At 43.4% G+C, this 16,422-nt stretch overlaps 5 protein-coding genes across 5 annotated transcripts; all 5 read left to right on the top strand. All coding sequences in view use genetic code 12, as the record gives it.

Moving 5' to 3' along the window:
- Nucleotides 1-80: 80 nt before the first annotated feature.
- On the top strand, nt 81-2,738 carry LODBEIA_P50740 (uncharacterized protein; the record flags this gene model as incomplete). The annotated part of the gene is made up of 1 exon (XM_066975366.1): nt 81-2,738. One exon carries the CDS (start codon nt 81-83, stop codon nt 2,736-2,738), a length of 2,658 nt encoding a protein of 885 aa, XP_066832012.1.
- Nucleotides 2,739-4,889: 2,151 nt separating this feature from the next.
- Nucleotides 4,890-6,266, top strand: LODBEIA_P50730 (uncharacterized protein; the record flags this gene model as incomplete). The annotated part of the gene is made up of 1 exon (XM_066975365.1): nt 4,890-6,266. One exon carries the CDS (start codon nt 4,890-4,892, stop codon nt 6,264-6,266), a length of 1,377 nt encoding a protein of 458 aa, XP_066832011.1.
- A 2,311-nt stretch (nt 6,267-8,577) lies between these two features.
- Nucleotides 8,578-10,188, top strand: LODBEIA_P50720 (uncharacterized protein; the record flags this gene model as incomplete). Its single annotated transcript, XM_066975364.1, has 1 exon — nt 8,578-10,188. The coding sequence occupies one exon, from the start codon at nt 8,578-8,580 to the stop codon at nt 10,186-10,188; it is 1,611 nt and encodes a 536-aa protein (XP_066832010.1).
- Nucleotides 10,189-11,923: 1,735 nt separating this feature from the next.
- LODBEIA_P50710 (uncharacterized protein) lies at nt 11,924-13,075 on the top strand (the record flags this gene model as incomplete). The annotated part of the gene is made up of 1 exon (XM_066975363.1): nt 11,924-13,075. One exon carries the CDS (start codon nt 11,924-11,926, stop codon nt 13,073-13,075), a length of 1,152 nt encoding a protein of 383 aa, XP_066832009.1.
- Nucleotides 13,076-14,186: 1,111 nt separating this feature from the next.
- Nucleotides 14,187-15,818, top strand: LODBEIA_P50700 (uncharacterized protein; the record flags this gene model as incomplete). The annotated part of the gene is made up of 1 exon (XM_066975362.1): nt 14,187-15,818. One exon carries the CDS (start codon nt 14,187-14,189, stop codon nt 15,816-15,818), a length of 1,632 nt encoding a protein of 543 aa, XP_066832008.1.
- Between the last annotated feature and the right edge of the window lie 604 nt (nt 15,819-16,422).

Here is a 16,422-nt window from a genome sequence, read left to right as displayed (position 1 = left end):
CAACCTCTACAACACTATTCGGATACACCCACTGGGGGTTTTTTTTCCAACTACTATAACCACAACCAAAAAAAAAGCACATGGTTGTGACTAGAAGATCATCAGCTCAACACGTTGATGTTGAACTCAGTACCAACGGGAAAGAGTTGAAAAAAGTTGTTCCCATCCCTGAGCAACGAGCAGCAATGGAAAAACAACAACAACAACAACAACAAGATGCACCAACTACCTCATCTAGAAGAAGCAGCAGACAACAACAACAGCAGCAGCAACAGCAGTCGTCGTCAACGTCGTCGGTATCGTCGGTCTCTGCTTCCTCTTCCAAGGACGAGGAGCCGGCTCAGGTCAAACCAGTTAAAAAGGAGACAAGAGGCCGAAAGAAGAAGGTGCAAGTTGACGCGAACGACGGTGCAAAGGCACCAACTCAGAATTCTGGAGGTGTGGTCGACTTGGGTGGCCATGAGGTTCAAGCTGTTGCTTCGGAGAAGCAACAGCCCGCTGAGACAACCAAGAAAGTGGAAACCAGAGGACGCAAAAGGAAACATGCTGATACCAGAAACAATCCAGATCAGGATGCACATCTCACATCTCAAGCTGCAAATGTTGGCTCAAATAATGGAGTTGGGGGGTTTCCCGCTAATAGCAGGGGTGGCACCAACACACAAAATACTGCTGGTACTCGTTCTTCGTCATCATCGGCAACAACAACTACAACTACAACTACAACCACAACCACTACCAGAAACGTTAATCATAACAGCAGTAATTCTGGTGGTGCTGTTAATGCTGCTGCTGCTGCTGCTGCCATGGGCTTGAACAGCGTCAACAAGCACAACATCAACCACTTATTGACCAATGACTCGCCTCCATCTTTAAATGTTTTCGCTCCTCAGCACCCTGGTGCCGGTGCCAACAATAGTTATGAAAGAAGTACTTCACCTGGTATGGCTGGGTACCAACACCCTCAACAACATCTTCAACAAAACCACTCGTCCCACTTGCACCAACAACAACAACAACATCAACTCCATTATCATCAACAACAACAACAACAGCAACAGCAACAACAACATCCACAGCATCCATCGATTCAGCAGATGTCTTCTCATCCTAATCCATATACAGCCCCTGTTCAGCCTGTCTTACCACCACGCATTACTAGTGGAGCACAAGGTCAAGGTCAAGGTCAAAACCAAGTGCAAGGACAAGGACAGGGACAAGGACAAGGTCGTATTCCTATTACATCGATTATATCTCAAAAGATTGATGCAGCCGATATTCCCTTGATGATGGAAGAAGATGAAGATGAAGACGACCTCATTGGTGGTGCCGATGATAGAAAGACCAAGAGAAGATATCGCGTGGACAAGGACAACATCAAAATCAACAAGAGAATCATGTCGCAAGATACCGAGGATGTCATCAAGATGTTTAAGAAATTCGATGACGAGATTTTAACTCATCCTGAAGCAAAACAGAGACTATTGTCACTCGGCTTTGAAACAAGGAAAAGATACATTACAACTTTTAAACATTACATTAGATTCTGCTGCAGAAAGAAATTATCCAATTTCTTTGTTACTGGAGAGTTGATGAAGGAGTTTTATCAAGAACAATTTGCCAATAGCTCATCAGCCAAACCAGTTATCAGGTTGAGAAAAATGGACCCGGCTTTTTCCAAATTGCAGGAAATCAATTTCTTAGTTTACCATTTGGAGAATAAAGAAATCCCCAATAGACACATTGCTTTGGAATATTTGGTGTACAAGGAGATTGGCAAAGACACGCTGTCGTCTGAATCTCCCATCGACGATTCCTCGTCGAATGAATCCAACTCAAAGAAAAAGAGAAGAATGGTCAAGAAAATCTACAAGGCTCAACAGCTTTCCGGGATGCCAAAAACACCTGTCGAGCAGGGCGCAGGCGAAGACTCCATCGATGAAAGCGTTAATCAGTTCCAAGCTGGTGCTGTATATCCTCCTCAATCCTCAGTGATGTCTTCCTCTGCTCCTGCCGCTGCTGCTATCTCTTCACAACCACAATCAAGAGTCCACCAAGTACCACAATTTCAATCAAGTTACTCGCCAGACCAGCAACACGAACAAATTCAACAACAACAACAACCAACACTTGCGCATCCGCCTACTTCAACAACACATCCCGAAGAAGCACCCATCTACACCAAAAAAATCACCAAAAAGAATGTTGAAGAAATTCGTAAATCTTTTGCTTTACTTCGTGATGAAATCCGTTACACTTTGCAAAAGACCGTGTCTGTTGATCCAGCGTTTGTGTCAAGTTTATCTCAACGTATCAATAGTTCATTGGACAGGTTTGAATTGGAACTCAACGGTCCTCCACCTGTACGTCAGCAACAACAACAACTGGAATCCGGTGTTCCAATTTTCGATCTCAATCACGAAATCTTTACTGTCTACGAGATGGTTGAAGAGTGGTACAAGACAGAACCACCGATTGCTCAACGTTTACAACAATATGGTGAAGGGTGGATCCGTGACGAAATCGACCACAACACATTTATTGAAAGAAAATCCATCGTGGGATTTGTTGAAAGATTGGCCAAGGAAGTCGGCACCGACATATTTGTCATGGCTAACGACTGTGATAGGTACATTCGCGATAAGCTGATCTTGGACGAGTTTATCAGTGAGATTGAGTTGGACGTGGAGGACTTGTTCAAACGTATCATTAGACACAGACAAAAGAGACGCGGATGATTGAGAGCGGATGCCAGAGGTAAAAAAAAAAAAGGCGAGATGAAGAGGAAAAGTTGTTCATTTTCTTTTTTTTTTCTTTGAGCAAACTTTGTGATTATTATTCAAACTTGTATTTGTATTATGCTTTGTTTCAAAAACCCCCATATATATATAACCCACTTGTCCAGCGTGGCTCGAGACAAGTGGAAATATTCTATAGGATTGTAATTTTTAAAATTATCACGTTAACGTATGAACACATTTAAAAAAAAAAAAAAAAAACAATTGAAAAAAGAGTAGAGAAAAAGAGTAGGAAAATTTTTTGCAACTTTTGGGAAGAGGAAAAAACAAAATGAAAAAAAAAACGCCCCTCAATGGGAACGAGAAATGAGCTCGCTTAAGATGTGGCTGAGGGGGACGTGCGACCGCTTAAGTTTTTGCATCCCCTCTTTCCCCCTTGCGACACAACTGACGGTGATGAATCTCGCACGGCACGTCTCTATAAGTGAAATTTCAACACCAACAACATTCTTTATAGTCAGGTCGACGAAAGCATACAAACACAAGATTTCGCGAATAGAACGCAAGTTTGCGTTATAATGTGATGACTGTCAACATTGGTGTCAGTTGGGAAAACATCAGTTATATTGCTTTATCTTCCTAAAACGCTCCAATTTGTTTTTTTCTTACGTCCCCCTAGTATTTACCGTTGAAAATGGTGCTCTTTCCAATATCGATGACTTCGTTTCTCGAGACGCAAACCCAATGGGACTTGCACAAATAGGCTCATCTGATTTCATTTCTGCTGGGGTGTGTCAGTCTAGAATAGCTCAAAATAATGCAAAACGCCCCGCCATAGAGTCAACCTCCACCGACATGAAGCTGAACGTAATTCAAGTTTTAAAGACTGGTCAGCTCATATTCCCTTTTAGATATTTTGTTCTTGCTCCAGGAACATTTGTAACTTTTGCAGACTGGTATCTGTCGTCTCTCCGATGTCGATATGTGGATGTTGTTGCAGATTCATTTTCATTTCTGTGTTGGAAATGCTCTTTTGGCATTTCCAACACTGAAATGGAAGGGGGGTGGTTTGAAAATTACAAGCGGCACAAGCGCAATTCTTTCGCAATTCATTTTTTTTTTGTTAGCCCATAACTTCTTTGACTGCGGGCAATTTACTGGGTCTACAATCAACTCAGTGTTTGCATTAGGAGCAGTTGATAATTTTCCCTGAGCGATAGTTGCTTCTCAAAAATAGTTGTAGATGGCCAGTGAAGAATATAGTCGGGCTCACATGCTGCAATAGAAAACACTGCCGTAAAATGGCCTCCCCTCGCCCTTCAAGCTAAGGGATTTTTGCATCAACACTAGGGACGAATATTTCTTTATTTCATCTCTGGAACAGGAGCTAGTCTTTGAGAAAGTTCACAGTTTTCAAGTTTTGTCTTGAATAGTAAATCCAAACAATTTTAAGGGGTGGAGAAGAAAAAAGGGGGATAGGGGTCAAATTTTGCAAAAAAAAAATGGAGAGCCAGTCGAGCTATGCGGCCACAATATAGAAAAAATAGGCGAATCGCTAAGAAGATGTTATCTATGGTAGTTTTGCAACCTCAAAGGATTAAGGTGAAATAACTGGCATCATTTAATCGAAAAAAAAAAAAAAAAAGGTCAAACGTGGAGATCTTATGTTGGACAAGGGGCAGAACGACAAAAAGAGATGATGAATTGGAATTGGTTGAAACTCACAAGCATTTGGATGGATTCTCAAAAACCTCGCTTGTAGCTCATTCTTATCTAGCCTACCATTTTGTCTACTCATGAATGATCCTTTTCACTCATACTCGGCATTCTAGAGCAAGTTTCGAAGAAATGTGCCCACACCAGTGCTTTTCATGTCAGTAAGCTTCGCATTGTTTCATTTTTCAGTTTTATTTATTCATTGAAAAGTTCGTAAATTTTCAAGTCACGTGCACAAATTGATCCCACTTTCTAGTTTATAAGATTTACCCAGCTGTCGGTGCCCCCAACTTACAAACAATGTTGTGTTTGTTAAAGGCCAGAGTTAGTTCACGATCAAACTATGTTTGAACTTTGATAAGAAAATTTGTGATCCGAGAGGACAGCTTGGAATTTTTGCCCCTTGCCTTATTTTTTGATCTAATTTTTCACAACATGAGTAGCCAGTCATCCCTACCAACCACGCTAGCTCCTGAGCTCTGGAACAAAATCTTACCAGGTATCAACGACCCTAGCACGCGATTCAGTCCACTTTCCATCTACTGGTTGAATTGTCTAAGTGCAAGAGAGACAATTGAGATTTTATTGCAACATAAGCGCCATCTTCTCGACTGGTCAAAAGAAGATTCGAAAAGCTTTAAACGGCAGAGAAAACGAACAGATGAAGGTGACAGTGAAGACGAGGACGAGGACGAGGATGATGGAGAATTTGACGACTATGTGCAAGATAGTAACTCCGAAAGCGACGAGGAGTTTGAATTGAACCATTATAGAGCAGACATCTACATCCTGAATGTTGAGATAAGACAAGAGAAGGAACTTAGCAAGGGCAATAAAAGAGCCACTGCTTGGAACCCCGTCAATGTCTTTATTTACTTTGACGAAGGAGACGACGACAAGGACGAGAGTGTCAAAGGCAACAAGTTTGATCATGTCTTTTTAAAAGCGTCACAATTGCAAAAACTTGCCCTATTGGAGAAAGTCGGGTTGTATAAGTTTGACCCTGCCATTTTCCCCTTTTTGCAAATATGGAGCAACTACAAGATCCCGCTGAGGTTGACAGTATTGAGTTTCCCGCTTACGTTTGACGATGCTTGTTTCCTTTCATCTGCAGCTTCGGGGAAACTCGATTACTACAATCCCAGCGATCCGTTTTTGCAAGCTGGCGCCGGCTCGGACTTGGCTGAAGTGGAAAAAGTGATGGATAAAGCAAGCCAGTGGATTCAGTTCATGTTGAGTTTGCAAAATAGCGAGGATCCAATCATTTGCAAATCGACTTATGGTCGAATGAGAAGGAACTTTTTGCAGGCTAGTCGGGTCCAATATGGGCTTCTGTACAAGAGCTTATTGCTTTTTTCGCAAACGCAATTGTCCCCTAGTAGCTTCAAAGTGAGCTCATTAACGATGTATTTGTTTGATTATGGGTTCGATTACGAACGCACATCGCCAGAAGGTCAAGTGTCCGTGTCTCTCTTGAGCAATTTGTTTGATTTGGCGCAGATTGGGACATTTGAGTTGAAACTAAACGGCGGTCTCAAATCCATTGGACCTGAACGTGTTTTGGCGCAAAGTTTGGAAAAAGTCCAGTGGATGACTTTGGTGGTTCCAAATTTTAACGTTGATGAGTTTTTCAACAATCTCAATCACAACATCAAGAGAATTTCCATGGTTATCAATGTCGAATGCTATGGTGCCAAAGGCTCGGAGGAAAGGTTGAAGAGGGACAAGATGATTAAAAGCAAGGCTGTCCAGCAGAGAACTTGTACTCTCGTTCACCCAGATGGCAAGCACGAAAGGCATTTCATGTATTAAACGCTGAAACATGGAAAACTCAGCCAATGGTCGAGTCTGTTTACTTGAATTTTTCCATCTTTCCACTTTCTTTTGTTCTTCTTGGTAGATGAGAATCATCACAGTTTTTTCTTTCTTTTCCGCAGTCGAAACGGATACCGCCGTGGCTTAGTTGATGATGTCGAATCTCAAGGTTCTCTCTCTAGTCGACGCGTCTTGGACGTTGTTTCCACAGACTGAGGTATTGCCATCTAAAATCTCACCTCACCCACATTCTTGTGAACCCAAAAATGTCAACAGCCACTCACTCTGTGATATAACGGGCGCTTCATGCTGTACTATGCCTTGTTTAGTCCGAGCAACTCTACAAGTGTTTAGTTTAGGGTGAAGGTTATTGGAGGTTCAGCCGCATCCAGGTCTTTCGAATATGCCCCACATATCGAGCAAGTCGGAGACTCGGGTAATTTGCAAGTAGAGTCCCACTTTTGAGCTGAACGGGGATGAACGGTGACGCGATGTTTTTTTCAAAACAACGGACTTGGAACAGCGACGTTTTCTTACTCAAAGGCGGACAAGTTTTTCGCAGATTCAAAGAGGCTTATGACCTTGAAATATTGATAATTTCAGCAAGAGCTGAAATTTTGGTTGCCTCGTGTGTTAAAAAAACTCGTGTTATGCGGATTGCTCTCTCGCAGAAAGATACGATGAAAGCTCATTAGTTCAACCCCACACACTGAAGTATCGCTACGGTCAAGATTTGCAAACTTTTTTTTCCGCTTTTGCTTTCGTTTAATTTTGCATTTGATACATGCAGCATGGGGCTAGGAACACTCGGTGAAATGAATATCTTCTCCCCCCCCCTCTTTCTCTTCCCCTACTTCCTCCATTCTCTTCCCCCCACAATTTAGTGCACATGGCTGGTGGCTAAAAAACGGGGAGTGGCTTACTTTTTCCCCGCCTGTTCCTCTCATGGCCACTACAAACGAAGCCAGAATGGAAAGATATTCATGCAATGTGTTCGAGCACCACCACCAAGATAAACCCAATAGTCTAAAATAGACACACACCTCTTCCGCCACCTGTCACATTTGGATGGTAGGGGGGGTTTAGCTTTTTTGTAAAAATTTTTTATTGCGCGGCACTTCAACTAGCGCACCTCCTACAACCTTCAATTGCAACCTATTACTTTTTCTTTTTTTAGTGGGTTTGAAACCAGATCCAACCAGCGTCTAATGTCTAATGTCTGTACCCCCATCTTTTAATACTAGGCTACTAACCCCTTTCTTGTGGGGAGCAATGTCTCGATATCTTCTCTTCCCCCCACCTCTTCCCCACCACATCCTCCCATATCCTGCCCCCCTCTAATTCCAACCCCCAATTTCCTCGTAAGAAAAAATTGTCTTTGTGTCGTGTGTCTTCTTTTTTCCCGCGTGTCTCCGTTTCTTTTTTTTTGTTTCTTCCGCGGACTGAAACCCTCGCTGCTCATATCGACCGACCCACCCTAGAAATCGATAGATTCCACGGCTATTGCAACGTGGAACTCCCAGATCTCAACCGTAAGAGAGGAGGGGGGGTGGGCCAAATTAGTAGGTTGATACTTGCAAACGCCGTCACAAACGACCGAAAAATCTAACACCACTATTGTCTCTACTTTACTTTGCAAACGGGTGATGATCGCGGTTACGGTTGCTGATTAGTGTTGCTCCTCTTGCTGCTGCTCTTGCTACTTTGGATGCAAAATTATGCTCGAGGTGGTGTACTTTATTAATTTTACACGCAAAAGGTACTCACAATTCCACCCACTCTTACCGTGACATCTACAAACTAGGGCAATTGAAATACGTCGAGCCACTTCACACTTCACACACTTTGAGATTTCGAGATAAAAGTCATGGCTTATAAAAGTGATGGGGCTTTTGACATCATAAGCCTGAAACTCAACATGGACTAGCAAGAATTGAATGAAAAAAAAAAGCACAACTAACAACTAATATCAAAAAAGAAAAAAAAAGAAAAAGGAGGCTGGGATCTCTATACTACATCTTCTTTTTTTTTTAAAGCAAAGGAAAGAAGCTTCTCTTCGTCCCTTTGTAAGTACACCTTGCAGTTGCCTATTTAAAGAGACAGATCTTCCCTCAATTTTTTGATCTTGCTTTGTCTTGAGATCTTGGCATACAAAGTTGACAAAGTTGACAAAGCTGACAAGGTTGACAAGATTTTAGACAAGATTTTTTGCTTGACGGGAAGGAGGATTTAGTATTCCACACTTTCACATCAAAAGACAAGACAAGGACAAATTCTGATCTGAACTAAACGATACATAGCATAAAAAATGGTGGGAATTGATTCTGGGTCCGTCCGTTCAACCACGTCGAGGTCACTCAACAGGAGGGTTTCTTTGCTGAGTATCAGGTCTCAACACGTTGAAGAACACAATAGACACATTATACGACCACCGAAATTCACCTCCAAGAGCATCAAGGACTATTTTGCTTCACGGATACCTTCCTTGTGGGTCGGATGGGATGAGCTTCGCCAGTATCACTGGCACGAAGTTGTCAACCCTTTCCAACCGTTGGTTGAAATGAACAAACACCAGTGGAACTATTTCCTTATGGCGTTTGGATGCTGGACCATGGACGCGTTTGATTTCTTTTTGACGAGTTTGAACATTAGGAACTTGGCTAAATCGTTTGATAAATCAACCAAGGATATCACGTGGGGTATCACTTTGGTGTTGATGTTTCGCACCGTGGGCGCGGTAATCTTTGGGGTTATGGGGGATCATTATGGACGCAAGTGGCCCTATATCATTTGCTTGAGTTGTCTCATCTTGATTCAGCTAGGCACGGGGTTTGTCACCACGTATGAACAGTTTTTGGGAGTTCGATCTTTGTTTGGAGTTGCCATGGGTGGTGTCTTTGGAATCTGCGCCGCAGAGGCACTAGGCGATGCTCCACAAAGAGCACGAGGAGTGCTCTCGGGTATTTTCCAAGAAGGATACGCCTTGGGCTATTTGTTGGCTGTTTGTTTCCAAAGAGCCTTTGACAACACTGAACGCGTTTGGCAAAATATGTTCTTTTTCTCAGCTGGTGTCTCTGTCATATTTGTTATTTGGAGATTATTTCACCCGGAAACCGATAATTATCAACGCCAAAAGGCCCGTTATGAAAAAGGGGTTGAGCTGAGGAGCTCTAGTATGGCCCATATCAAAAGCGAAATCAAGACTGCTTTAAAGACGTACTGGCTCATTATCATCTATATGATTTTGATGATGTCCGGTTTCAACTTCTCCTCGCATGGATCTCAGGATCTCTACCCTACTTTGTTGACTGAGCAATACCACTATAATAACAACAAAACCACCGTGGTGAATGTTTGTGCCAATTTGGGTGCCTTGTTGGGCGGTGTCGTGATCTCGCATGCGTCGACATTTATTGGAAGAAGAACTGCGGTATTGATTGGCAACATTATCGCGGGGGCCATGATTTACCCTTGGGCATTCAAACCCATGTGGGCCACTGCCTTTTTCATGCAATTTGGCATTCAAGGCTCGTGGTCAGTTGTACCAATCCACTTGTCTGAATTGTCTCCGCCTCAGTACAAGGCATTTGTCAGTGGGGTTGCTTACCAGTTGGGTAACTTGGTTAGTTCGGCAAGTTCGACAATTGAGGCCACAATAAACGACACCTTGCATGATTATGGAAAGACAATGGCCATTTTCATTGGAGCTGTTCTCATTTACTTGATGATTGTGATTTTGCTTGGCCCCGAAAATAGAAACGCTGACTTGGACGTGGAAAGAGACGATGTGCTCACCATCGACGACATACAGGAGGAGGACGAGGAAAAAGTCCACGAAGTTGGACATCCAAAGTCTGACGATTCATCTGCATTTGCAGATGAGTCTTATGAGAAAGTTGACATAGAACATAAGGTCTGATTTTTGTTTTTTGTTTTTTTTTTTTATCTAGAGTACATATAGTATATACCGATGCTAAATATATTGCATTTTTGCATGAAAGTAGAGTCCTTCTTGTTGTTTCTTTATTATGAGGTAAAGTGTTGGCCATCGTCATGAAGCCCGTGAGAGACTTGTTTTGCTCTTGCAACAACTTTTCTCAAGGGGGGGGGGCAGGAAAGGGAACTTGGCCAAACCCAAAGTTTTTTTTACTTTCTCTACCTACAGTTGATAATCAGGATACTATTTCGGAGATAATCTCCCAGCAACCTAGCGTAAGAAAGAGAAACGTCAACAGAGTTGAAGCAACTAGACGATGAATTTTCTAGATCGCTCTGTTTGAGTGGGTTTATAAAATGGGTTTATAGGGATTATGAACTCGTAAAAGCACTCTTGTTAGCTCAATTTGCTGCTACTTTTTTTCAAGGTTGGTGTGTTGGCCATCAATACGATTGACATCTTGAGATCTCTACTTGTAAGCCTTGTCAGGATTTGCCTAGCTCGGGCTGTGTGTCTAGCTTGAGCGTCCAATAAGGTATCTGGCTCAAACGTGGATGGTCATCGCGTTCGACCATGCTGTTGTTAGCTCTTTACAAAGCCTCTTTCTTGATTGGATTCATGAGTGAATGAATGACCTATCGTAGTGGTTAAGGAGCGACGATGATGAACAGAAGAAGGAGCGGAAGAAAGAACAGAAGAAAGAACGAAATTCAAAGATTGAAAAGGATGTGGAAAAGCAATGGAAAAGTGCCATCATGAGTTTCACGTTATAGCAAATACCAAGCAAAAGCCTCTTCTACTCGAAAACTCCACACGGTTTGCTCAATTTTCGACATTTTTTGGTCCGACCCCGAGTTGTTTACACCAGAGTCACAATTGACTCGAACAAGAACACTTTGGCAGCATGAACTGATGTGTTGTCGACAATACGGACACTATTGCCGATTAGCAATTGCGCAAATAAAGAAAAGGAACAAAAAAAAAAAAAGGACCTCGCAGGTTGGAAAGGGGTTAAGTGAAATCTGACCTCCCCGTTCCTCCTCTCCTTTTCCTACCCACCTCCACCCCCTTGTGTCCTCTCATTTGGTAAGGCACCAAACACACCGGTTGCGGAAGGTGCATGTCTTTCGTTCTCTAAATTCTCTCATTCTCTCCGTGGGTTTGCAAACCATCAACTGGAACCTTCCGCGAGATTAATTCTCATTTGTTAATCCTCTACTGACGGAGCAGCAGCGAGAGCGCGGCTTTTTTCCCGCCCCTTTTCCCCTTCCCACCACGGCAGGGTGCGTGCTACGGGTGTATGTGCGCTGGGAGAGTTGCGCTGAGTGGATGGGTGGGAAACAATTTAAAAGCGCACATATTTTGGGGATAATGTGGTAGCCATTGCGGTTGCTACTTTTGCTGAGCATGCGTGAGATACGCATGATGGCCTAACCTACTCTGCTGGAGAGGAAAGAAAGGAACAACGTAGCTTGGAAAACGATGTTCCAATGGATTCCATAGGAGTATTTGCGGAGATGCGTGTTTAGTTTTCGACGCATGTAGGAGGGGTGGGACGAGGCAATTGAAAAGGGGAGGGCAGTCTTCAATTCAGAATGGTATAAGTATCGGTGGATGTCGCTCCTCTTGAAAGTCTTCAGGATATCAATTGATATATTCTACATCCAGATCTTTCAGCACTAAACAAACAACCAAAATAAAAAAGCAGCAGTTAACAATGTCCAAGCCAGTCGTATTAATGGTCCTTTACTCCGGTGGTAAACACGCCAAGGAACAAGCAAAGTTGTTGGGCACCGTCGAAAACGAGTTGGGTATCAGAAAGTTCATTGAAGACCACGGTTACGAATTAATTGCAACCACCGATAAGGACAGACCAGACTCGACCTTCGACAAGTACTTGCCAAGAGCCGAGATTGTCATCACCACCCCATTCTACCCAGCTTACCTCACCAAGGAGAAAATCGCCAAGGCTCCAAACTTAAAGATTGCTATCACTGCTGGTGTCGGCTCCGACCACGTTGACTTGGATGCTGCAAACGCTAGAGACATTGCCGTTTTGGAAGTTACCGGTTCCAACGTGCAATCAGTTGCCGAGCACGCCATCATGACCATGTTGGTTTTGATTAGAAACTACAACATTGGCCACCAGCAAGCTGAAGAAGGCACCTGGGATGTTGCCGCTGTTGCCAAGGAAGAATATGACTTGGAAGGTAAAGTCGTTGCCACTGTTGGTGCCGGTAGAATCGGTTACAGAATCTTGGAGAGATTGGTCCCTTTCAACCCCAAGAAGTTGTTGTACTATGACTACCAACCATTGCCAGCTGCTGCTGAAGAGAAATTGAACCAAGCTTCCAAATTGTACAATGACGTTGACAAGATTGTCGAGCACGTTTCCGATTTGGAAGAGTTGGTTTCACAAGCTGACATTGTCACCATCAACTGCCCATTGCACAAGACCACCGAAGGTTTGTTTGACAAGAAGTTGATCTCCAAGATAAAGAAGGGTTCATACATTGTCAACACCGCTAGAGGTGCCATCTGTAACACCGACGCTATTGTTGAAGCTTTGTCCTCAGGTCACATTGCCGGTTACGGTGGTGACGTTTGGAACGTCCAGCCCGCACCCGCCGACCACCCATGGAGAAAGATGCACAACCCATACGGTCCAGATTATGGTAACGCCATGACCATCCATGTCTCCGGTACCTCATTGGACGCTCAAGCTAGATACTCTGCCGGTGTCAAGCAAATCTTGACCGAGTACTTTGACAAGACTTACAAGTACAGACCACAAGATGTTATCTGTATCGACGGTCACTATGCTACCAAGGCATACGGTCAACACAACAATGAAAAACCAGCAAAGTAAGCAAAACATGACTTTTAATTTGTCATGGCTAGACTCCCTAGAGTTTGTAGCTTTGTTTAGAGATCAACAAAATCGAGCGATATTTGTTATATTTTAGAAATAGCCAGTTGTTCAGTTATCGCTGAAGTGTAGGAAATACAAAATGATTCTTCACTTTTAGCGACTTTGGGTGATATGTGGGGATGGGGTAACGAAAAGTGAAAAAAATTTTTAGAACGTCAACTTGCCTATTTCTCATGGCAGTAGGTAAATCCCTCCGCTGTGTAGTAATTTTTCACAGAAAGCAAGCACCATGAACCGCTCGGGTTTTTTTCCTCATACACGCATATAATTTAGACACCACCTGTCAAATTTTGCAACCACCGGAAAAAAAAAAAAGAAATAAATAAAATTTCGGATTATTTTTTGCAACCGCGAAATTTAGCTACCTGGGGAAGGGGGGTGGGGCGAAAACAGGCACTTGAAATAGTTTACGTTTCGGTTTTGAACGACAGAACAAAGTTATAAGTTATTGCTTTTAGAGAGAGAAAGGGGAAGAGGGGATTCAAAGATTTAAGAGGACTAAATCCAAACCACGAGGAATATTTCTCGTTGCTTGCGTGGGATGTGTCGAAGCAATCGTTTGCGGGTATATCTTTTCGGCGAGTAGCATCGGAATGCAGCTCCAAACAAGCGCACACGTTGTTGATATAAATTCAGATTGACGGTGCTGTTTTGAGCGTTCGCATGCAATGCAACAACAATACAAAGAAGTGACAAATGTTTTTGCTGCTTTTGGCAAGGCCCGTTGAAATTGAAGGTAAGCAGTATAGGGTTTATTTCTTTTCGGCTCAACTTGGTCTGGTCGCCCAGGTTGCATCCATTTTAAATATGGGGCATATTTTTTTAAATTGTGAGTGTGGGCCCCAGCTTGCGCTAGTTCAACTTATCAATACCTCAACTGAAAATACCCGAGCTGGGAACAGATTCAACGTATCCTGCCTTGCAATCATGAAGGAGGGCGTTATTATCACCACGGTTGGTATAAAACAACAGCAACTTTCGCTAAAAAAACAAAAATAAATGGGCTAGTTTTTACAATCCTTCAATACCACTTCCCGGGGCGAGAGAAATGTCTGCTGAACCATCAAGCTCAGCGCAGTCGGTGCACTCAATCGCGTCGAAAGATGTCATAGCTCACAACAAGCACGTGGTCCACCCACCCGAGTTCACCTCAGTGGCAATCAAGACCTACTTCAAAACCAGAATTTCCTCGCTTTGGGTCGGATGGGACGAGTTGAGGCAGAACGACTGGTACGAAGTCGTGAACCCTTTCCTGCCATTAGTCGAAATGAACAAGCACCAATGGAATTATTTCCTTATGGGATTCGGCGCTTGGACCATGGACGCCTTTGATTTTTTCTGCACTACTTTGAACGTGCAGAATTTAGCTACTAGCTTTGGCAGGACCACGTACGATATCACGTGGGCGATCACTTTGGTGTTGATGTTTAGGTCCGTTGGTGCTATCATCTTTGGCTTTTTTGGTGATAGGTACGGGCGCAAGTGGCCTTACATTGTCAATGTATCTTTGCTCGTTTTGATCCAGCTTGGCACGGGGTTCGTCACGACTTATGAACAGTTTTTAGGGGTGAGGTCCATCTTTGGGGTGGCCATGGGTGGTATTTTCGGTATATGTTCAGCTGAAGCATTGGCGGATGCGCCACCTAGAGCTAGAGGTATCTTGTCGGGTATTTTCCAAGAAGGGTATGCGTTTGGACACTTGTTGGCTGTTGTTTTCCAAAGAGCATTCATCACCACTGGTGACCGAGTTTGGAACAACATGTTTTTCTTTTCAGCTGGTGTCTCGGTGATTTTGGTCATTTGGAGATTGTGCCACCCGGAAACTGACACGTTCCAACGGCAAAAGGCAAGGTTTGACGCTGGTGCCGAGCAGAGAAACTCAAAGTTGGCCGAGTTCAGGAGCCAGGCTAAAAAGGCCATGAAGACGTATTGGTTAACGATCATTTACATGGTTTTGATGATGGCTGGTTTCAACTTTTCGGCTCACGGCTCCCAGGACTTGTACCCACACTTGTTGGAAAGTCAATACACGTACACTGCAAACCAGACAACCATCATCAACGTTTGCGCCATGTTGGGTGCCATTACAGGAGGAACAATCATCGGCCACGTTTCCACTTATATTGGCAGAAGAACGGCCATATTGACGGGTAATGTCATTGCGTGTGCCATGATCTACCCCTGGGCATTCAAACCCATGTGGGTTACTGCCTTTTTCATGCAATTTGGCATTCAAGGCTCGTGGGCCGTTGTGCCAATCCACTTGTCGGAGTTGTCGCCACCTCAATATAAGGCTTTTGTGGCTGGTGTATCGTACCAGTTGGGTAATTTGATCAGTTCCGCTAGTGCCACGATTGAAGCCAAACTCGATGAAAGCATCAATGACTTGGCAAAGACCATGGCCATTTTTGTTGCTGCAATCTTGATCTACATGATAATTGTGATTATTCTTGGCCCTGAGAATAGAGGTTCGGACTTGGGTGTTGAGCGGGATGACGAATACGACATTTATGAGCACAAGGACGAATCTCGTGCAGATGAAGAGTCTCAACAAGCCGCTAGAAAATCGGTTGAGTCTGACGGAGTTGAGTCTGCTGGTGAAGAGAAAAAAGTCAAGGTCACCGTGGAAGAAGTGGCTGCTGAAGATGAAGAAAGTGTTAAAGGTGAACAAAGAGTTTAGCCTTGTTAATGTGTAGTTCATAATATTTAATTTAGAAACGAGCCGTTGCAACTTTTGCAACCTCATGGGTAATCCAGAGAACGGTAATTATAGCAGCAGCAGCAGCTACAAAAGAGAGGGGGTAAAATTAAAAGTCCGCCAACAATTGAAAAATAACAAAACACCTCGACTTTGCATCCATTTCATTGTCGGTATGGTTTACTCTCATCCGTATGGAAGGGTGGAGCATGGTTGGTGGGGATAGAAAGAGTGTGTGTGAGAGACAAACATTTTAGAATTGTCGAAAAGCAAGGGAAGCTGGAAGAAGAAGAGCTTCTTGCAACTCTTCCAGAACTAGGCTAGTCAGGATCTGCCTCACATTTTGATTTTTTTGAAAATCAAGTCATGCTGTCACTAGGAATCATCTTGGGGTGCTAATTTGTGTGATTTTAGTGCTATTTATATGTGGAGTTATGAATTACATCGAGGATAGACCCATGCCGCTGACCAAGGTTGAGGCTCGAGTGTCTACACGTGCATTTAATAACAGAAAAAGACGGATTGCTTTGCGAAATCATCAGGGTGCCGCAGCAGCAGCAGCAGCAGCAGCAGCAACGGTGAAGAT

This window comes from Lodderomyces beijingensis, assembly GCF_963989305.1.
Source record: "Lodderomyces beijingensis strain CBS 14171 genome assembly, chromosome: 6".
Classification (NCBI taxonomy): domain Eukaryota; kingdom Fungi; phylum Ascomycota; class Pichiomycetes; order Serinales; family Debaryomycetaceae; genus Lodderomyces; species Lodderomyces beijingensis.
Note: the sequence above shows the minus strand (reverse complement) of the source record. Positions and strands in the feature narration are given on the sequence as shown.